The 23,716-nt window shown below is 38.2% G+C and overlaps 1 protein-coding gene across 4 annotated transcripts in view; it reads right to left on the bottom strand.

Moving 5' to 3' along the window:
* DNAJC13 (DnaJ heat shock protein family (Hsp40) member C13) overlaps nt 1–23,716 on the bottom strand; it is a 122,942-nt gene that overhangs the window by 15,828 nt on the left and 83,398 nt on the right. For all 4 annotated transcript variants that reach the window (XM_020987276.2, XM_020987277.2, XM_078151571.1 and 1 more), the window contains 15 exons: nt 23,449–23,523; nt 22,603–22,722; nt 20,083–20,262; nt 18,880–19,047; nt 16,752–16,865; nt 13,900–14,016; nt 12,802–12,979; nt 10,570–10,661; nt 7,769–7,868; nt 7,453–7,527; nt 7,162–7,274; nt 5,706–5,875; nt 5,483–5,525; nt 4,677–4,850; nt 56–235 (listed from right to left, as the gene is read on the bottom strand). In XM_020987276.2, coding sequence (XP_020842935.1) covers nt 56–235; nt 4,677–4,850; nt 5,483–5,525; nt 5,706–5,875; nt 7,162–7,274; nt 7,453–7,527; nt 7,769–7,868; nt 10,570–10,661; nt 12,802–12,979; nt 13,900–14,016; nt 16,752–16,865; nt 18,880–19,047; nt 20,083–20,262; nt 22,603–22,722; nt 23,449–23,523 — 1,899 coding nt within the window. The remainder of the gene's footprint in view (nt 1–55; nt 236–4,676; nt 4,851–5,482; nt 5,526–5,705; nt 5,876–7,161; nt 7,275–7,452; nt 7,528–7,768; nt 7,869–10,569; nt 10,662–12,801; nt 12,980–13,899; nt 14,017–16,751; nt 16,866–18,879; nt 19,048–20,082; nt 20,263–22,602; nt 22,723–23,448; nt 23,524–23,716) is intronic.

Here is a 23,716-nt window from a genome sequence, read left to right as displayed (position 1 = left end):
ACTGAACTCTATTGTCTTTTGTTACTACAACTGACTTTTCCATAAAGAAAAATACCTCATTATCAGAGAGCGAATGTATGATTCGAATGGCGCTCTTCGGAATGGCATTGTTCTTGTGGTTCATTGCTTGGATGACTTTAGGCAGATGACCCAGTGGTGGAACTTGATCGGCTAGCTGGGGTTGTGCACTGAAAAGACATACTGCTGCTGTTGTTAAAGTTTCCAGGGTTTCTCCCTTTGGGGGGAAAAAAAAGCAAGATCTCAAACATACAAAAATAGGCTAGTTAATTAGTTTGCATTTATAACTAAGGATCCTTGAGTTTTAAGTACTGAAATTAGAATTCATAAAATGAAGACATCTTTTTCCATTTCTTTGACTTTCAATATTTAAAAGAAAATAAATCCCACTTTTATTTAAATAGCCATTTGCTTGAGTAGAATACTATCAGAAACATTTACTTTTTAAAAATATAAATTCTCAAAGATTTTAGAAGGAATCACCAAGTATTTTAGCTATTCTCATGCCAAGAGATACTGACAGCCTATGAAAAACTAACATATTGGTGTGCAAAAATCCATCTTCTCCCTCCCCAACTCTTGTTCCCCTAATCACAGACCAAAATAAAACCTCTGTGAAAAACCATGTAGCTAAGTAAAACGATTTCTGTACTGCCTATGTCCAAAGAAAATAAGTCTTACTTTTCACCTTAAGTCTACCACCTCTATAAGGAGATGGGAAGTATCTTTCATTACTAGTCCTGTGGAATCCTGGTTGGTATTATGATGACGTTGTTATTCAGCCTTTTTGGTCGTCTCTGACTCTGTTACCCCATTTAGGGTTTTCTTGGCAAAGGTACTGCAGTACTTTGTTATTTCCTTCTCTAGCTCATTTCAGACATGAGGAAACTGAGGGCAACAGGGTGAAGTGACTTGCCCGGGGTCACACAGCTAATAATGTCTAAGGCCAGATTTGAACTCATGAATATGAGTCTTCCTGATTCCAAGCCCAGTGCTCTTTATCATATTATTGTCATTTTATAAACGGTTGTGTAGGTTCTGCTCCCTTCAGTCTGCATCAGTTTGTGTAAGTCTTCTCATGGTTCTCTGAAACAAACCCATCATTACTTCTCACAGTATAACAGTATTCCATCACATTTATAGACCACAGCTTGTTCAACCATTCACCAATTTATAAACATCCTCTTAAATTTCCATTCTTTGCCATCTCAAAGAAAGGCTACAAATATTTTTGTACATCCTTGGTAAGTTTTCCTAAGGACTAATCCCTCCCTTAATCTACATTCTAATTTCCCTCTCTTTTCTTTCCCTGTTGAAATTATTTCTTGACCTAACTCTTTATGTTCTTCCCTTTTTTGAGTTTTATGTCAGCTGTTTCCCCTCTACTTTCTTGTGTGTATAGATGTCTACTTGTATGCCCTGACTATGTGAGATAATTTTCCCTAACAACCTTTCACCTGTGTTCCTCCATCCCCCAACCTCCCCACTGTATATTCCTCTTCCTCTCACTTTTGATTCTTTCCTTAGGATCATCAAGACATAAGCAGAACATTTCCAGCCCTTGTCTAATTAGACCCCCACTCTGATCCCTAATGATAGGGTTCAGAGGGGATATACGTATCATCTTTCCATATTTGCATGTAAGTAGTTTATTCTTGTTTAGTCATTTAGCATTGTTCATTCATGTTTACATCTTTATATTTCTCTTCATTCTTGTGCTTGAATGTCAATGTTGCTATGCAGCTCTGGGTCTTTTCATCCCAGAATGCTTAGAAGTCCTCTATTTCATTAAATGTGTATTTTTTCCCCGTGTGATTTTACTCAGTTTTGCTGAGTAAATTGTTTCTAGTTGAAAGTCTTTATCTTTTGCCGAATGCAATACTTTATTCCAAGCTCTGCTCCTTTAGAATAATAGTTGATAAATCATGAGTAATCTTGACTATGGCTCCTTGTTACCTGAATTCTTCTGTGGCTACTTGATGTAGTTTTTCTTTTACCTTGATGTGCTCTTTAAAAAATTTCGGCTAAAATGTTCCTGGGAGTTTTCTTTTTGAGGTTTCTTTCAGGAGGTGACCCACGCATCCTTTCTACTTCCACTTTTTTCCTGTGGTTCTAAGAGATGTGGACAGTGTGAAAAAGAAAAAGATGTCTTGAAATATGATGGCTGGAAAAATATCTCACCTTGACCTTTTTTGGCTCTGCTGTTCCAAATTTTGATTTGGGGGTTTATTTTTAAAGTTGTTTGGAAGGGAATGTTGCGTGAGTTCAGCTGGGTGGCTGCCTCTCCTCTGCCATCTTAGCTCCTCTTCTATTTTTTTTCTTCAGTCTTTTGATCATTTTAATATTTCTCGTTTCCTGGAGTCACTGGTTTCTATTTGATCAACTCTAATTTTTAGAGAACTTATTACTCAGATAAAGTGCTATAACTTTAATTTTTTTAATAGGTCTCATTTTTTCCTCCAAAAGCACCCTTATTTCATTCATAAAGGCATTCTTAACCTTGCTTCATCTCTTCCAGAACTCTAGCCAAATTATGCTCTACTTGCATTTGATTTCGAGGCTTTTCTAGGTGTTTTGAAGTCATTCTCTTCTTCTGGGTTTGTGTCTTGAACATTCCAGTCACCACCATCGTTTTTTAGGATGGATTCTTGGGTTTTTAAATTTGTTCATTCTTCCAGCCTACTTCCTGACTTTGGCCTTCATGTGAGGGCTAGGCTCTGCGCACTTCTGGAGGAAACATCTGGCCTGGTCTTGTCACTGTGTTCTTGGTGTACTTACATTCTTCCAGGATCTCAGGGAGAACTGAGGCATCTGTGCTCCTCAAGGAGTCTGGTCCAGGGCAAACTCTGAGCGGCAGTCAACGCTGCTGAGCTCAGTCACTGTCAGCCAGCTGGGAAGCTCTGCTGTTCAGGGTGACAAGCCTGCAGGCTTCTCTTTGGTCTGGGATCCCTGCCCTGGTTATGCCTTCACAGACTTCAGACGAGGCTAGAAGCTGGAGCTGAGACCCTGCTATGCCTATAGCATTAGAGTCCCAGCATTGCTATTTGCTTCTATACTTGCTCCTCTCAGTCTAAGGACTGCTCCCTAAGTAAGCATTTCACCCTGGGTGTAGATCCCCTTTCGCAATCCTCCCTGGGTTACAGACAACAGAGCTGCCCGCTGGGCCCTGTTCCTGTGCCATGCAGGCTGGAATCTCCTCTTCTCCTGGTACACGAGCTCTCCCTGAGCACCAGGGTGCTAGGTGTAGAGCTGCTTCTGGTCAGGCCCATTCCCCGTATCTAGACTGCTCTGTCTCCCTATGCTGACCCTAGCTGGAAAAGGGACTCCTTGTGACTTTGTCTTAGACTTCCTCATTTCCCAGCATTTGGTCTGGTGCCTGTTCTACATCTTAGTTCTGCACCACTCCACCGCTCCTGGCCATGTGATACTTCCTATTTTTATTGCAAAACTTATTTGCTGTAGGCAGTAAATTTGTGATGTCAAGAAGATGAATTCTATTACACTTGGCTTATACCTTTTTGAAAAGAGCATTGTTGGGGCAGCTAGGTGGCGCAGTAGATAGAGCACCGGCCCTGAAGTCAGGAGAACCTGAGTTCAAATCCAGTCTCAGACCAAACACTTGACACTTACTAGATGTGTGATCTTGGGGAAGTCACTTAACCCCAGTTGCCTTTAAAAAAAAAAGAGCACTATGTACTTCTGATATGTATTAAAATAATGATACAGGTTAATACATAACTAGAAGGAAAGTGGCAGACCAAAGAAAATGTAACCTTGCTCTCCTACATTTGTTTAGTTTAGGTGCTTAATGAACACTTGCTGTGTCAATAAATGCTAATATAAGTTACAATGTAGGCAATAATAGCCCAACAAGAAATAAATGTAGGAATTCAATAAGGAAAATTTCATAGGTAGACTTAGAAGATCACTTGGTTGTAAGGCTGATTTTTCAGAAAACCAAAATATTAACTAGCCCATGAAGCTTAACTCACAAGTAAACCTGTCAGCAATAAGTATAAAAGTTAAAATAAATGAAGTTGAATTGTAGTATCTAAACCAGACGTGTACACACACATGTGCTCACAGGGGTGGGGATGGTTGGAAGGGATAGCCCAAGAATCACTTTGGTATAACACCAAGTCACTTCCATCACTATGAGCAAAAAGCAACTTCTAAAGGGTGAGATTTGCTGTCCTTATCAAATGCTCTTTATCCATTTACCAACTTAACCTACTTCTTTCTTCCACCTACAAAAGGAAAGCAAATATCAGATATATAAAGTTTCTATCGTAAACCTCAATGATGTGCTTCTGCCTGACGCTAGCTCTACCCTAGATTGCTGAATCATCATAGAGGAATTGAAACTTTTCTTGGAGCTCTTATATTATGAAGGAATCATATCAAGATGGACACACCCGGCTACTTCAGAAATTATGTCAATTATCTCCATCTGCTTTTAAGTAAGCCAACAGCAGAAACATAATGAATGTCAATGTCGTTTTCTTGTCCCAAAACAAAGCTCATCTTAAAGTGTGGAAACTGTGAAGCACATGAGCATGAAGATTTCATTTTCATAAATAAAAAACTAGATTTTTTTCAGCCTCCTACAGTTGGCACTCCTATTTAAATATTTTGCATTTTGAAAAATCAATGCTTACATGAGGACTGTTCTTCTCCAGTAATTCAGTTAATTTTTCTAATAGTGCAATAAGAAATTCCCTTGGTTTCCTAAGAACCCAAGCTGGTTGTGCAATAAAGATCCTCAAGAAGACTCCTCCAACAGCCAGCTCCCCGTTTGCTTCACCATACACGACAGCAAAGTCTTCAGGCAGCTAAAATGGGAACGCAAATCAAGATCAAAGTCACAAATGACTGAGAAGCTAACTGTGAATAGAGAGTGAAATTAGAGTGATAATAAAGAAATGCACATGACCATATAACTATTTGCCTCTATTTCTTTGGACCTGTCAGAACAGTAACATTTTAATGAAGACAATGCAATCTTAATGTTAAGAGAAAGTTAAAAACTGACATTTTGATGTATTAGTACGCAACCATGCCATGTATGTATATACTCTCTCTCTCTCCCCACATACATGTACATACATATAGACATAGAGAGATATAGATATACCAATATATCACTGTCTACTGACCTAGTGTGGCAAGAATACAGTTTTTAAAAAAAAATGAAAAGTTTTCCACTCCTTTAGTAATGAGAGAACCTGAAGAGTTACCAAACATTTAAAAAGATGGCATCATCACACAGAGGCAGCACAGATTCAAACTCAGGGTAAGTGCTGTTTCATAAGTGGGTCAAACAAGGTGACCTCTTGGGGCCTGTCTCCTCGCCCACAAGACAGGGTTAATAAAACACATACTATAACTAGCCCATAACATTGTAATGTGACTCAAATTAGAACACACACTCTGTAACAATAAAGCTGTTAATATTTCTTGTTACCTTCCAGTTTATTTCAGGGTTGTCTCTCTGATTTTTAAAGTGCCTTGAGGGGGAAAGAAAAGAAAAAAAAATCAAGCTTTATCTTGAAAATGATACACACATTAACTTCTTCCAGCTCAAATGTAAAGTATTAATGAAGAGATAAGAGAGGTAAATGTTTGCCCCTTCCCAGCTACAAACATTTCATTTAAGGGGATAGCTATTACCATAAATCTTTACATACTCTAACATCATTTCTCGAACTGTTGTGGATACTTTATCTCTAGAGCTGTCATTCCAAATTAACTCTGGATTTTCATGAGTTCCTTCAAAAATGTGAACAGCAGCTTCAGGATTGTCTCTCATGGCATCCATGAATACGCCTGGTAGAAATTTCATTAATGTAATTCTAACCTGCAAAGAAAGTCAAGAAAAATGCACTGGAAACAACCAAATTGTATGATAAAGTAATTTTCTTATAATAGAAAAATTCTGACACTTATATCACGACGATAACTAATTTAACATTAACACAAAGCAAGGGTCCCAGAACAGGAGAACATCAAATTATATGAAAATATCCCCCTGAACACAAAGGTCACAGAACAGAATTAATGACTTTTAAAACTCCACTTAATTTCAAACAATACTTTACTTCATTTTAAGAAAAGTTTGTGTTTTGTTTGGTTTGGTTTCTTCTGCAAAACTTAAAACCCTAGCAGATCACACTGAGAAAGTATTACTCACTATCACAGCCAGTTTCATAAACGCATAACCATTCAAACTGAACCATAATTCCAATAACTGAGTTGTTGATAATTTCAAAAACTGAGTTGTTTCATTATATTTTTTAAGGTTCATGTTACTGCTGAACCAATGAGAATAAATAACACTCCTCTTCTCCCCACTCCCCCACCCCCACCAGACATATCTGCATAATGATATAATGGCAGAACCTGGGAGCTAAGTCTCTTCTAAGCTGTATTATTTTAAGTAGATCCCATTATCAAGGGACGGTTGCATGTAACTACAAGTGCAAGTGTATGGCCCCAGTTTTGGACAGTGCAATTAGGACCCACAATTTAACCTCTGCTTAGCAATAATGCTTTCAGTTTGGTGGCTATATTGTCTGTAGCTGTATAGAGAAGGAGTTCCAACAACTACTTTCCTTCATGGTTGTTGCCAGATGTCAGCACTGAAATTTTTCCCTTTTTTTTTTTCTGAAGGATTTACAAGCAATATTAAATATTTGGTTTTGATTTTTACTTCTGTGGAAATGGGAGGACAGTGTGTGACCATATTTCAAAGCCACCCTTCCCTATGCTTAGACAATATCTGAAACCATCTTTAATTTGGGGAAACATTTTGAGTAAAATGAAAGTCCTCTAATTATAATTTGCTTAAAACCACTACTTACTACAAATGGATCACTTCACTTAGTTTGCATTTTTTTTTAAAGCAATTGGGGTTAAGTGACTTACCCAGGGTCACCCAGCTAGTAAGTGTCAAGTGTTTGGTCTGAGGCCGGATTTGAACTCAGGTCCTCCTGACTTCAGGGCCGGTGCTCTGTCCACTGCACCACCTAGCGGCCCCCATTTCATTTAGTTTGTCACAGTTCCCTTATCAAGTTGTTTTCACATCCCTTCCCACTTTCAGTAGCTTCAGTCATCTAACAAGATTTGGGGCATTTGGGGGCTTACCTTTGGCCCTATCAACTTATCTGCTGTCATTTTGGCAAAAAGCTCAGCTGTCTGGGCTCGGACTTGTGGGTGGGTTGAATTGCAGAACATGTCCAGCAAATAAATGAGAGCTCCTGTTGAGGGAAAATGAGTCCAGTTATGAGAATTAGCCACCTCTCTATGTCAATAACAGGGCAGCTTCTGCCCCTCACTTATGATAAGCGCTAAGTACATGTGCACATTATTCTAAAGGGCTTCAAACAAGCTTTTCCACGGGAGAAGAGAGTAATAAGGAACTGAATGATTCTATACCTTTGGCCATTGCCTCTTTGATTATTTTTGTACTCGATGTCAGCGCATAGAGAGTCTCAAGAACAAGCTGGCGGCCTGCAGAGAAGCAGCAAAAATGACTAATTACAATGAATGGAGAGTTGGTCATTATAATACCCTAGAAATCCTACAACTAGGTGATTCAGCAGATCCCTGAGAGTTTATCTGAGGGTCAATGGAAGGACAAGGATAAACAACTTTTCAAATTACTTGCAACATGTTTTCCCCACTATTGGTACAAATAAATGAAAGCTGGCTATACTTTGATTTTAAAAAATTAATAAATGGCTATACGCACTTGATGGCAGTGAATGCAGAAGGGCCAGTAAATTGGACAACACTACTGATTCTGCAATATTGTTGACACACTCTTGATTAGATGTCACTATGTTCACAACCTGAAAATGAATCAAACACTCAGTATGTTATGAAAAAATTATAAAAAACTACAGTTTTCAACAGAATACTTTAATATGCCACCCATTTTGGTTTGGGGAAGAAAATTTGGGGCTGAAATAAGGTCAAATAAATATAGTAATAAAACAGGGAAAGTGAAGCTTACATAACAAGCATTTAACTTTTAGAGAAGATTTTCATTTGTTCATTATAAGTAACAAAGTCACAGTATTTGTGAATATTTAATATACCATCAAATATGTATTTGTACTGTATACCAAAGTGGAGTCCATTTTGTTTCTAAGTCATAATTAAGAGTTAGTAAAGATGAAAACGTCCTCAAATACAGTGATTTATCTGAAATATTTTGTTACCAGTATGCTAACAGTACGAAAACTGCTGCATTTTAAGGCAAAAACAAAGAATCAGTATCACCCTGGTAAGTGATGCAGAGCTATAATAAACTTTACCTAATGAAAATGAAATTATTGCTAGGTGCTTGTCCTTTACAGTCTGAAACAAAAAGCAATGTAGTTCAAACAATCACTGACTAATAAAAGCATTGACTCTGGGGTCAGAGGAACTAGGTTCAAATCCTGACATATTGCTATTCAGGCAACTCTGAGAAGGTCACAAAGCCTCCGAGGGCCTGTTTCTTCTTCTGAAAATGATGGGTTTGGTCTACATGGCCTCTTTTGCAACACCAACTGTAAAGCTGATTCTGTATCTAGGATTTTAAGACCTAAGTTAGGGAAACATGTTATATCTTAGGACCAAGACCCCAGCAGAGGTAGAAGAAGCGACTTCAGTAGCCAAAGAGTCCAAACCTTTAATTCCACTCCCCCCTCCCCCGTTTCCTCATCTTCATTTAAAAAAAAAATATGTGTGTGTGTGTGTGTGTATATATATATATATATACACACACACACACACACACATATGTATGCATGTACTGTACTTAAAACATGAAATGGTGCATTTCTACACCAAGGGAACAGAGAAATCACTAATCTTCACTTCATACTATTAGCTTTTAGGGAAGGAAAAAAGGTATAAATAAATACATCATATTTTTAAAAGAAAGGAGGAAAAACTCTCAAAAAAAAAGTCAATCAAAATAAATCAACTCAGTGACCAAATAAATCTAAGAATGCAAGTCTCTTCCTGCTTCCCACAGATATCCCCTGTCTACTCTACCAGAAGGTGGGTAAGAGGCTTCATCTGAACTTCTCTGAATTGCCCAGAGAGCCCAAGTCTTTCCAAGCTATTTTCCTTCCTGATACTGCTGTCCTGGTAAAAACTACTCTCCAGGTTCTCCTCACTGCAAACGTCCCAGGATTCTCTAAGGTCACCCCTTGGTAGTCTCTTGTGATACAGTAACAGCCCATGGCCTTCACGTGCCCCTTTGGTTCAGACAGTGTCCAACTACCCCTAAAGAGCCCCCCAGGGTCCCCAAGAGTGGTGCTTTTCTTCCCCTTTTCTTTCCTTCTTCAGAATCAGGATGTGTGTTCTGCTTGGACTCTTCTGTCCCTGGCAATTATGCTCCTGCCCAACCTCTTCTCCTCCCTAAACCTGTATCTCAGATTTTTCCCTGTTGAGTTTAAAGTATTTCCACACTAAACGTGTGTGTGTGTGTGTGTGTGTGTGTGTGTGTGTGTGTGTGTGTGTGTGTGTGTGTGTGTGTGTGTGTATGTGTTCATTCAACTCTTCTTAATCCATCCATTTCAGGTAAAGGTGGGGCTTATGGGATACTCATTTCCCATACCTTCATCCATTGTGGTTTTCTTTTCCTCTCACCACAATTATGAGACAGAGCTGCCAAGGCCCCCACGCCCAGTCTTCCTCAGGGGATCCTTAACTTTTGCTGCCTGGCTCAGTGCAAAGCTGTACAGGCCACATATCCCTGGCAGCCCAGGGAGGTTAACCTGTACTGGAGCTCCTTTTCTGAAGCCCTCTCCTGTTGTCTTAGGGTTTCTGGCTGGCCTCTGGGAAAAGTCACTTGTCATTTCTCTTTGGATTTCTGAATCACTAGTCCGTCTGGTGAAAACTCTTTTCCTGGAATAAGTATCTAGGAACTAGGTTGTCTGCCTCTTGTCCAGGCAGCCATTTTGTTTGCTTTTCCCAAGCCCCTCATTTTAGAGGTGAGGACACTAAGGCCCCACAGACACTAAGAGACAGCTGGGCCTGGAGGCTGGAAAAGTCGAGTTAAAATCCAGCCCCAGACACACTCTAGCCGTATGACACTGGGCAAGTCACTTCACTTTGTTTGCCTCAGTTCTTCATCTGTAAAATGAGCTGGAGAGGAAATGGCAAACCACTCCAGTATCTTTACCAAGAAAAGTCAGACATGACTGAAACAACTGAACAACAATACTAAGGCCCAAAGAAGTTCAATGATGTGCCTAAGGTCACAGAGACAGCCAAGTGAAAGAAGCAAAATGTGGACCCATGTCCTGACTTCAGAGGTAGTGATTTTGCCACTCAATCATGTTATATCTTCCAGAATGAAGCAGCAGAATAGAGGGTTTTTATTTTTTTAAAACCACTACCTTTTTATAGGACGCTACTGTTTTGGTATGAACTTAAGTTTCCAAATGAAATTTTACCCTGTAAGTTAAAAGAAAAATGATGGCAGACGGACACTTGGGTAAATAATTTTTATGTGAAGCAACTCCACACAGCATTAATTGGGAAAGATGTTACCTCTAAAGCCAGCTGCTGCACTTGACCAGCTCCATGGACACGGAGAAGAGAAAATATCAATTTAAAATGACCAACACATTCACACTCTGAGCCTGTAGAAAAAAGAATATTTTTATTCACACCTGAAGGCATTCCCTGAATTAAAGACTGCTTTTAAAAAAGCACACTGCTGTGTCCTACAATTTTAAGTTTCTTAAGTACTATCTTAACTGTGATATAAACTAAATGAAACATACTTCTGGCCACAGATGAAATGCTTAAGCTTAAGAGAAAAATTTAATCCACTGGTGATGACCGGTTTTCTGAGCTTTTGCTTCTCTTTTCCATCTTACTTAGAAACAAGGTAGCTATCTCTGCCAAATGAAACCCTGATTCACATTGGCTCTGTCACAGGACATTCCTTCAAACAGCACCTCTGGCACTTATGCCAAAGACTGGCCATGAGCAAGGCACTAAGAATCCCTGGGTCTGAATTTCTCAAGTTTAAAATGAGGGAGTTAGACCACACTGATCTTTTAAGTCCCTTTCAGTTCTTAATCTATGATTTAGCTCAAATTTAGTTCAAAATTTAAGGTGTGGGTTCTAGGTCTTCCCCTATCTATTATTAAGTGGCCTTTCTTCTTGGCAGCCCTAAGAGACTTCCATTTGGATCTGAATTAAACTCCAGTGTTTTGAGAGATTCAGACATTACTTTGGACATTAGTAATCTTTAGAACATAAGTAGAAAAGGTATCATAATAACTAATGTATAGCAACAAAATTTATACAGAGTAAGCATTCCATAATCCTTTGAATAACTAAGTAGTAGTATGTTTTATATCCTATGAAATTGCTATCATAAGTTATATGTAGCAGGCCACTGAATTTATAAGTTTACAACCTAATGATTCCTTTCTGTTTTGCCACACAATGGCCAACTGTGGAACTTACAAGTTCTAAAGTTTAAGACTACTCATTTTACACCTTTGGTTTTCATTTTTTTTTAAATCTATAAAGGGCCCTCTTGAAGGCCTTGTGCTAGGCTTTAAGACTGACTATAATAAAGTTATTTTTAAATTGACACGGCTATGATCTGAACCTGTGATTTCACTGGTGTGGTCTTCCTGTCTCATTCACCCTCTCTGCAATTACTGGTTCTGATCAACGCCTATGAAATCTTCCAAACGTACCCCCACGTTACTCTTCCGGTTCAAACCTTTAGTAGCTCTCCAAAAATGAATACTCTGGCCCTTATATCTAGTTTCAGTGTACCTCGTTAGAGTTATTACAAGAGATTTCTTTTCCAGACTCTCAAGTTCTAGCCAAGCTGTCCCCTTGCTGCCCTCTAGCTCATGCTTACCCCTATACCTGGAATGGACTCCTTATTCTAACTCTTGCCCTGGTATCTTCCCTCGTTTGTGGGTGTGTATAAACTTGAATGACACTGAACTGAATCTGTGCAATTTAAGCCTTTACATATGACACTGCACGCCAAATCCATGTCAGGGCTGGGAGAAAAAAGCTTTTAAAGCTATTTACATTACTGACCTGCCAGTCAAGAGCATACTGTTCTGGGGCAAGTGTTGGCAAAACTGTGGTCCATGTGTCAAATCTGGCCCGCCACCCATACTTTTTTTTTTACATGTTACAAAATGTAAAAGACATTGTTAGCTCACGGGCTGTACACAGACAGTGGGCCATGTTCGGCTCACAGGTCACAGTTTGACAACCCTGTTCTGGAGTACTGTATCTTCTCTTACAGCTCTATAGGGAATTGAAATCTTCTTTCTAGGGTTTTCAACCATAGAGCTTGCAAGGTCACTTATTCAACAAATACCCCCAGTACCTATTCTGTGTGAGACACTGTTAGGGATATAAAAATGAATAAGGTAGCTTCTGTCCTTAAGGAACTCACAAATTGCAAATAATTTAAAGTATTATTACCTTTAGCAGCTACTTTATCTGATATACCTTTTTATGTTCTCAGTTTGATTTGTTGTAACCATTTTAATTCATTTTACTGTTCCTTACAATGCAGCATAAATTTCAGAAGACACAGATATTTCCTTCCCCCAACTCTCAAGGAGGGGATCTACTGTAGCCTACCACCCACTCTGTATATGTAACCAAGTCATGAGGTGAATGCCTCCAATTTTCTTTTTCCTGTGGTAAATCTATAGAGTCCATACAGTCAGAGACCAGCTTTTTAGAGCTATAGAAGCATTTATTAATTACTAAATACTATCTACATACCTGGGTTGTGTTTTATAACATTTCTCAGAGCCTCCAAAGCCATTTCAACTCTTGGTAACCGATCTCCATGTTGCTCTGATTCCACTTTTGCAGTGTGTGTGAGAGCCATGAAAGTGTGGAGGTACTGGGCTTGGGAGCCTATATAATCCAAAAGACTTGCAGCAAATGCTTTTGGAAGCTAAATAAAAAAATTAAACATTAAAATTTTAGGTATACTTTACATCAATATTCAAAAGTATGTAATATTTCAAAACAGGGCAACTGGTTATTACATTTAATAGGCATTTAAATGTTCTCCATAATTTATATATCTTGTATTGCTGTAAAATTATTTGTTTTCTTCTAATGACATATATAACAAAGCCTCAATTCTTGCCCCCCCCCAAAGAGTATGTTTCCAAGTATGGAGGAAAGAAAAATATTTCTTAGGTCTCTTCAGAGATTAGAGACCTAAATGGTAATTCTATATTCATTCCACCACCTCATCAATTTTGGGGAAATCTCTTCTTGAGTTGGCATTACCAACTGCTAAATCAAAAAAGGAAATCACTGATGGGTAACATGCCCGCTAGCTAGGAAGATGCCAGATCAGACAAGTTGTGTAAACCAGGGTGTGGTCCAAGGGCTGAACAAACACCAGGGTCATTGCAAGCTTCCAGCTCCACTTGAATTCTCAAATGGAGCCATTTGGTGGGGCTATGTTTACCTATGTGTATACACTACATAGAGATACTATACACAAAACACAGGAAAGAAAATTATCCCCTTTGTGGGACTTACCTAGCTTTCTCACTATCATGTAGACTAGAGAATTTGGCAAACAAACAAATAAATACACACATATATGTATAATACATGTGTGTGTGTGTGTATGTATGTATGTATGTATGTATCTCCAATCTCTGTCACCCTATCTCTCTACCCCCATCTCCCATAAGGTATTAGTGCTACAGGAATAGGAATGAGTGTAAGATTTGTGGCAATGTACTGTTATTTTACTGTTCAGATTATGTCTGCTTATCGAAACAAACTGATTCTATAATAAACGTTCTGTCATTGAAAGGAACTCAAATATAGCTCTTTGTACAGAAAACTCACCTCTAGTTGGAAAGTAGGGATTTCATTGTATACCCTGACAAAAATTTCTCCCACAATTAGTTCTTTGGCATGATCACTGTAGACAAATTCTGATCCATAAGTTTTGTCACAATCACCCTTTGAAAAGTAAAATGCTTTTTAGTTATGATCACACATACATGTTCTATATTTTTAGTTAGACTTCCAATCAGTTGAAATGAGAACATTAAAGAACCTGTTCAAAAGGTGCTTTTATTCTACAATAATAACTTGTGATACACTGGGACTGTCTGAAGGCTCATTCTGTTCCTACTGAGTGATTTTTTTTTCCACTGAAACTCCATAGTATTCTACATATAGACATAATACGGGAGGCCTTTACACACCAAAGGACTGAAGGTAGATTCAAAAGAAAACTACATTCAAGCTGTTATGTCTGTTAATTCATAGAATGCTATGGCCGCAGAAGCTAAGATGGGGGCACTCAATAAAAAACCTTGATAGGGGCTCTTGGTGGTATAAGTAGATGGGATCAGGTCAATAGTAGTCAACTCGGGTTTAAAGACAAGAGATGTAGCCAAGGGATGTTTACTACCACTGGTACTGCTGTCAAAGATCACACCCTACTAGATGAGAAATTCTAATTAAGTAGATAATTTATCTTTGCTTCTCTCCTGGAAGAATGTGATTCAACATAGAAAAATGAACACATTTCAGAGGAATTTGGTGGGGCCAGGTGAAAGCAGTCTTAGGACCTCTTTGTTCTCTTTTCTTTTTTTGGTATTCCCAATCTTCCCATTATATAGATAATCCCCAAATCTAGATATGCAACTTATTCTCTCCTGAACTACAGTTACACATCACCACATGCCTGCTGAACAACATCCACCTGAATGCCCCATTGATATCTCATACTCGACATGCCCCAAACTGAACCTTTCCCTACACCTCTCTTTTGCTATTGATTAAACCATGGCCCTCCCAGTCACCCAGGCTCACACCTTTACAGTTAGCCTTAACTCTCTCAACTTTCTACAACTCTCCCTCCCTCACCATATGGCACCAGTTGCCAAGTCTGCTGATTCCTCCACGACATCTCTCACAATCATCCTCTTTTCTTCACTCACCTGGCTACTACTCTAGTTTAGGCACTCATAACCAAATTGCCTCCCTGCTTCCAGGCCTTCACATTTCCAACCCAACTTCCACACAGTTGCCAAAATAATCTTCCTAAGGCAATGACTGTGCCACTTTCTGGATGAAAACCGTTCAGTAGCTCCCTCCTGACGCCAGGCTAACATACACATTCCTCAGTCAGCCTCACTCCCACCTTGCCAGACTTCTTTCACATCCTTCTGCTCCACCAACTCTACGTTCCTATCAAAATGTTCTATTATTTGTTCTCAGAACTAAATATTCCATGAGTCACTTCCCATGTTTCAAATATACTTGTCCTCATCACCATCTCTGAGAAGCCTTATTTGCATGATTTCTTCAAGGTTTGCCCACGCGCCACCTTGGCCATGAAGGATTTCCTGATCTTCTTAATGTCAGTGCTTTACCTCTTCTCAAACTATCTAGCCCATACCTATATGTATGTATGTTGTAATCCTCAGAGAAAGTAAGATCTATGAAGGCAGGGACAGCTTTATCCCCTCAGTACACATATACTGAGTTGAAGTGAGTTGAAGATAATGGCCAGGGAAGGGATAGGAAGGGAGGTGAGAAATTTGAAGTGGATGATTGGAGTTCCTAATGCCACTGGTTATTCCAAGGTGCTGTTTGTAGGTAAAGCATTTAGGTTAGGTGGAGGCTGCCTATATTATATTCTTGTTATTCTGTTCAACATACATTAAGTCTGGTGAAGGTTAGAGTGGCATGGTTGTTACCAATCTGAACAGAGTATAATAAGGAAAAAAATATGAAAGGGTTAAAATGTAGGCTCATTAATTCTGATGAAGAAAGATAAAATAAATAATTGCCATTTCAATTTTCACTGAGGTAAAAGGACAAGCAACAGGACATGAAGAATAAAATTAAACTGTAACAACACTATTTAAGTTGAACATGACAAAGGACTTAAAATGGTAAAACACTGGCTATGCCCTATTTCATAGCTTATCACTAAGAGATGATGTGTGCCTTTGGTTATTTTTCCTCTCTCTTACTGCCCAGCTTTTACATATTTCCAGATTTAGTAGTCTTCTTCCTTGTATCCTCTATTACAAGCTGTACTCTGAAGCTTCACTGAAGTATGCAGATGACTCTGGCTATGACAGCCAACTATCAGCTCCAGCTGTCCCACCAAAAGGTAAAAACCTGATAAAGTTGTCTGAAGATCTGGCTCTAGCGGGATCAGGGGGTGATTATCACCTGACAGCCGGCCATAGCAACATACAAAGAGCATTTACTAAGGCTCAGAATGCTTATGCTAACCATTAGTGGAGATGACACTGATGAAATGAGAAATCCTTGAAATAATGGCTCTCCCAAAGGAGGGGAGCACGTGAAGAGAAACTAAACATTTAGTTTTCAACACCAAGGAACAATTTTGGTTTGCTGGGAAAGGAAACTGAAAACTGTACATATGACTGAATATGGAGTATAACAAATCTAAGCAGCATGAAAAATTAAAAAGTATAAACTTCAGTTATCACTACGAGGAAAATTCTCCTTAAAAGGGGCATATTCCAAGTAGTAGAAAGATTCGCATCTCTGTGTTCCCTCTGGAAGTCTAATTGGAGTTAAGAACAATCCTACCAGAACTGAAGGAATCACTGAAGCAGTTGATTTATACTATTAACAACAGGTCATTATAGATTATTCCTTCCAAAATGGACATTTTGCCCATGATTTTGTAAAAGATAACATACTTTTTTAATCATGCTTTCCTGTTGAGATTCCAGAAATTCAAGTAGTTCTGCTCTTGTTGAATTATTCCAAATTAAATAGGGACTCTCTGTGTTGCTATTAAGCATCTTCAGAATCTAGGAAACAAAAATAATTCACTTCTTAAAATATAATTTTTAAAGAAATAAACATACCTCTTCATTTATCACAGAACCCAGGTCTCAAAGCCAAGCTCTGATTTAAGGCTAAAAGATGTCTTATTTGGAAAAATCTACACGCAGAAAATTAGAGATTCCAGTATTTGGCTCTCGCTATTTACTCTCATTTTATCTGGACATGCCCTCTAATCTTACCATCTGACCTTAAGAGAAAAAAAAACAGTTCTGCTTGTCCACCACTTTAGAATACAGAATACTGAATATAACAACTGTTTGAGAAATATACCCCATCTCTCAAATTAAACCCAGAGAAATGACGGCAAGTATTTCCGTTTACCTAAAGGTGTTTAAAATGTTGTTAAACAGCAATCTGAATGTGAAAACTGTCCACAATAATATTACTGGTAACATACTAATTTGTAACCTCAAATGGGTCTGTGAATTAGGTGCTGTTAACTTTATTTCAGAGGTGAGAAAACAGACCTAGAAAGGTGAAATGACCTGTCAAGATCACAGAGCCAGATGCAAACCCAGAATTTTAAGACCAAGAACAGTATTCTGTCCAGGACAGCATATTGCCTCTCCGTAAGGAAGGCATGGGGGAAACACTGATATCACAAAAATGGAAGAAAAGCAAACGCAAGCTACAAATTGCCTATTATACATTTTGTCCAAACAGCATTAAAAAGGTCACTTTAGATTAAAAGAAACAATGAAAAGTGAATGTCATCATTGTTTAAGTTTTTTTTTATTTAAGTTAAAAAACACAAAGTATTTTTTGAAGAACTGGATTTGAAGAAAGGCCCAGGTCCATATCTTGCCATAAGGTCTGGATCTCTTAAGTTCCCAGTGGCCCCAGGCAGCTCTTTAAGTGACAGAGAAGGTGCTGCCCTTCACTAGCAGGACCCTTCATCCCCAAACTTCCCAGCTGAGTGAAATAACACACTGGGTCCCTCTCCCCAGCCTGTGCACCCTTATCATGAAATCAGGCGCGCTTACTTTCTTAAAGAAAGCTGAGAGAGTAATCACAGACTCTGAGAAATGGAAGAAACCTCAGAGGCCATTTATTTTCATCCAAAAGTAAAAAGCATCCCTAAAGAGGTTAACTGATTTGCCCAATGTAATGTGGCTAATAATTCAAGTTTACCCTCATAAATCTGCAGTTTAATGTAACTGGCAAAATAGTTTTCTTTTAAAGTACTGGAGGCAAATTGTTTACAATAAAAGCAATTACTAAAAATATATTGAAAAATAACTATTTTGCTCTGCTAATATGCTATTACAATTATCTATAGCTGTAGTGAATCCAAACTTTTCTATGAAAAGTGCTTTTAAAGGTTTACAAATATTTCCTCACAAGGCATGAGGTAGCCAGGGAGAGTTCTATCCCCATTTCATCGACAAGCAAATTGAAGCAAAGTGAGATGAAGTGGTTTGCCAAAAATTATTTAACAATTAAATGAGAGCTAGGAACAAAATTCCTCATATCTCCTGAGTCCAAGAGTACTAGTCCAACCAAAACACTCTTTCTCCTCTACTACTAGGAGTAGGATCCATCTTTTTTGATTCTTGTGCTTTTTCCACTATACTAAAGCACAGGATTTTTTTTTGGGGGGGGAAGAGAAGGTAGACCTTTCTCTTTCTCTTCCCTCCCCTCAAAACACACTTACTAAAAGCCTTGTGATTTTTAACTGGGTAAGGCAAAGGAACAGCCTACAGCTATGAAATGTTACAGTCCCTAGCCCAACAGAGAGTGGAGATGCATCCTTGGCTTCCTCAACACCACGGAGCAGCCAACTGAGATCACCAGCCAACAAAAACGTCTACCTTGTTACTCTTCCATGTTTCCTAAAGCAAATCAGTATGGTTCTGTTCTTTTGCCACAACATCTCAAATGATCTCATTGATGCCCAGACTAATTCTCTAAAATTATTTTAATACGGACTAATTATTATAACATACTGGACTCATGAATAATCCAAGACTTACATACCTCAGCAGGGCCAATTACAGCAAGTTTTCTAGCAACATATGGTGTTAATAAACCAGTCAAACTTTTCCTTATTGTTGGATTTTCTGGAGTAGACTGTTCATCAGGCAAATACCCACCAAGGCGACTGAGAGCGAGGAGGCTTAGCTTGGCAAGACTATTGGCTACTTCCTGTTGTGAAAAGAGAGTTGACATACTTATATGCACATTCATACTGTACACCAATCAAGCATGTAAGTGTGTGTGTGTACATGAGGACGTCTGGCACGATGGCAGAAGAGACACCCTTAAAACAGAAGACTCAGGTTGAAGTACACAGTTAAAAGCAACTGAGCAATTCAAACATGTCAAAGTGAATGCACTAAAACTTATGTGCTCTGCTTATAAATGAAACTTTTGTTTTCATCTGACCTATTTGCTGTTCCTTTATATATATATAATTTTAATAAGCTTGGCTATTCCATTTTCCATGACCAAAGGAAATTAGAAGTAACAAATCAGATGCTGGGATATAGGGTTGGCTACAAATATCTTGAAAGCAATGGTGATACCGACAGAGAAGACATCTAAAATAAAGATACAAACTAAAGAATACAGCATCCCAGTGACATTTGCTATAAAGGAAATAGCTCCACACCTGTCAACAGGTCTTGAAAAGTATCACTGTATTATTATATCACAGGTACAGTAATTTATCTTTACAATAATGATCCTAAATCAAGAAAACACACTTTTAACTCAAGATGAAGCGGACCACCCCCTTCCAGTTACAAAGGTTACAGATTCAGAGGGGAAACTGAGACATCAGGTCCACCTTTTATCCTCCCCATTCTTCCCAACCACCCTACCCACCGCCCATTGAGAAAGCAAGAAAAACAAAACCCCTGTTACAAACACATACAGTAAAGCAAAACAAATTCCCACACTGGCCACATCCAAAAAATGTCTCAGTTCCTTTTTTTTAAATGTGGGAATGGGGAGAGAAAAACGGATTTTTATTCACTGAAAAAAATTAAAAGAAAATAAAGAATTATTGAATGTAAAAAAATGCCTAAAATCTTCCTAAAATGTATTCTATCAAAAATACTTAACAAAAGTTTTTGGTTCTGGAAAGCTATATAAAATGACTGATCCTGTATGGTTTCCAGAGTTTTACTGTAGTGGTTAAAGTACAAATTCAATATTCCAATGAGCATGATAAATTACCTGCTGATTTGTCTCTTCATTTTTCTGAATGCCGCTCTCTTCTAGAGTATAATCATAATTAAACAGATATCCAAGTAAATGCCACAAAATTCCTGCCTGAAATAAGTGGGTCTGTAGCCAGAAATCCACTGCAAATGAACTGACACACTCTACTCCAAGAGATGCCACTCGTGGGATACTCTGAAAGATCAAGGGCAAAGAAAGTAATAATGAGAAAGTAGAAATTTCTAGGAACCAGATGGTTTCTTAGAATTGATTCTAGTTCTTTTAGACTCAGACGCTATTATGTTTCTCACTTTCTTTCTGATTTGAATTCTATTCCCATCAATGCCTGACACAGAGTTGACTAGAGGAACAAAGGCAGGTTCCCTTGACGTTAGCGTCAGCAAAGACTCAGCAACTTCTGCAGGGAGAATGCTTTAAGCTTTCCTCTTAGGCCTTGTGTGCTTATGTTTGAAAGCCAAGGGTCACACTTAGTTAAGCTGGTACAAAGGCTGCCTTAAGAGATGTGAGGCTTCACTGGGTTGAAACCTACACATAAATACTCCACACAACATGAGAGAGCTACTGAGTCTAACTCATGATCTGCTTAAGTCTCTAAGTTCTGGGTATAAAAAGTTTTTATTTTCTTTGTAGCCTGGATGCAAGTTACAAAGTTTGCAGACAAATATCCTGGCTACAGCAGCAACCAAGTTCTACCACACCCAAATCCCAGCCTATGACCTAGCTTTAAACAGCAAGTTCATAGAAACTGAGTTAATTTCCTAAAAAAATTTATTATTGACTTTTGAGCATTCTTTTCTTTATAAAATCTGAGTTCCAAATTCTTTCTCCCCCCTCACCCCCTCCTACACCTACTGAGAAGGCAAGCAATACGATATCAATTACACACGCAAAATCATGTAAAATATATTTCCATATCAGCCATTTTTTTAAAAGCAAGAAAAATAGAGAAAATTGTACTTCAATTTGCACTGAGAGTTCATCAGTTCTCTTTTTTCATTATGAGTCCCTTGGAATTGTATTGGATTATTGTATTGATCACAGTAGCCAAGTCTTTCATAGCTGGTCATCATTATAACATTACTGCTACTATGCACAATGATCTCCTGGTTCTTCTCACTTCACTTTGCATTAGTTCACACAGGTCTTGCCATATTTTTCTGAAACCATCCATCTCATCATTTCTTATAGTACAGTAGTACTCCACCATAATCACATGCCACAATTTGTTCAGCTATTTCCCAACTGATAAGCATCCCCTTCTATTGCCAATTCTTTTTGCTACCACAAAAAAAAGAGCTGTTATAAATATTTTTGTACACACAGGTTCTTTTTCCTTCTCTTTTATCTCTTTAGGGTACATAATGAGAAGTGATATTGCTAGGTCAAAGGGTATGCACAATTTTATAGCCCTATGAGAATAGTTCCAAATTTTTCTCCAGAATGGTTCAGACAAGTTTACAGCTCTTCTACCACCAGTTCATTAGTGTATCTATTTTTCCTCCATCCCCTCCAGTATTTGTCATTTCCAATAAGTGTGAGGTGGTACTACAGAGCCGTTTTAATTACATTTCTTTAATTAATAGTAATTTAGAGCACTTTTTCATGACTATAGATAGCTTTGATTTCTTCTTCTGAAAACTGGCTGTTTATATCCTTTGACCATTTATCAACTGGGGAATGGCTTTTATTTTATAAATTTGACTCAGTTCCATACTCGGCATATATTTGAGAAATGAGGCCTTTATCACAGAAACTTGTAAACATTTTTAATGTTACTTCATTTGTCTCCATTACTTTCTCTCTCTCTCTCTCTCTCTCCCTTTGCTTTTTGGTGAGGCAATTGGGGTTAAATGACTTGTCCAGAGAAGATGTCTGTATTTTTTCTTTTATGAGGTGTTTACAGTACCTTATTCTAAAATTTGCATTATTTGGTCATAGGTTACATGTAGGTCAATGTTAAGTAAAGATACTATACATACATTTTATATATTTCTGAGTTTCTAAACATTTTCTGTGTTTTCTGCTGGCCTTCATGTGTTATCCGTGGCTTTCGCAAAATTTCTAAAAAATTCCCATTTACTTTCTTATCAACTTGCAATATATCAAAGGCAATATATCTTAGGCATAAGCAGAACCTGACAAAAATAGTCAACTAACAAACATCTTGTACCTATCAATGAACCTATGGACCAATACTTCCTTGCTGCTTAGAATATTCCAGTCTCAGACACACTCCTGATGAATCTGCCAGTTTCTATCTATTATAATCGCTTTTCTTAGGCCTTGGGAGGTTAAGGATTACCACTTGCACGACCTGAGTAACTCTAGGGATTGTATATACTTTTGTGGGCTAGCGATCATTTCTACGGTTCTACGAAAAAAATGCCTACTTATTAAAACAACAACAACCACCACCAAACAACCAAAAACTTGTGGAACTACCTACTCCAACACTGGGGTTAGACATACTCCAAAGTAATTAAGTAATTAAGAAGTGTATTAAGACAAGCTCACCTTGCCGTAATACAATACTCGACAGAGATCCTTGATGATGCCAGGCATCTCAGTGATCTTTTCTCGGCACTCTTCAAACTGAGCTGCCACACTGTAACATTTGCATACATGCCCACATACCTGAAAGCAGAAACACAAGAAAAGATCTGGTCCTGTATATAGTCATTTAAAGAAAAAAAGAGATAGAAAAATTATTCCAGAATACTAGTTAATGCTTTGAAGTATGCATAGTACCTAGTACGTAGAAAACCCTTATTAGGCTGCCGGTCCCACACATTTGTTTTTTTTAATTGGAATACTTAGCTCAGGCTATCAATGCAGCAAACATCTTAAAAGTTTCATGGTCGTATTTTATTAGTGTTCATTTATAAATGTTTTAATTTTATTCGTACAAAGTCGTGTCAACTGATATCACCTGTATACATCTGATAAACTTTCATCCTTCTGTTCTTTTTATCCTGGGGAGGAAAGGATGGACTAAGGAATGAATTTTGATTTGACTATTTAACTGCAATCTACCCCATACACAGCATTCAGCTAAAAAGATAGTACTAAAATACATCATTCTTCAAGATGTTGTAATAAATCATGTAAGTGCTATACAATGTTAATTACTTATTAATGAGCACATGCATTCTTCCCTTGCCATGACCTGAATTCATTTTTGTACTTTATAAACCTTAAGGTGCTTTCCTCACACTACCCTTTGAATACAAGCATCATCCACATTTTGTAGCTGAGGAACTGGGCTTAGAGCTCAGGTCTTCTAACTTCTAAACTAGGCTCTTTCACCTAATCCACATGAATGAATAATGAATAGCCTGGAATAAGTGTCTTTTAGCCTACCTGCACAGACATATCAGTTGGCTTACTAGAACGATTCAAGACTGCCACACAACGACTGAATGCTTCTTGTAACACCTATCAAGAAATGAATTAACAGTTAAAAATCTGATCCAGGCTGGGAGCCCAAAGTTTTCCAAACAAAACTGTATAAAACAACTTTTCATGCTAAAATCCATTAGCTCATATTTTGGTTTCCTATGTCAACAGCAAACTAGCTTTCCCCTCCTTATTGAACCATTTAGCATTTCCTATTCAAGGAAAGAGGCAA

The sequence above is a fragment of the Phascolarctos cinereus genome, unplaced genomic scaffold (genome assembly GCF_003287225.1).
Source record: "Phascolarctos cinereus isolate Bilbo 61053 unplaced genomic scaffold, phaCin_HiC Scaffold_1;HRSCAF=81, whole genome shotgun sequence".
Taxonomy (NCBI): Eukaryota; Metazoa; Chordata; class Mammalia; order Diprotodontia; family Phascolarctidae; genus Phascolarctos; species Phascolarctos cinereus.
This window is presented reverse-complemented; position numbering and strand designations above follow the sequence as displayed.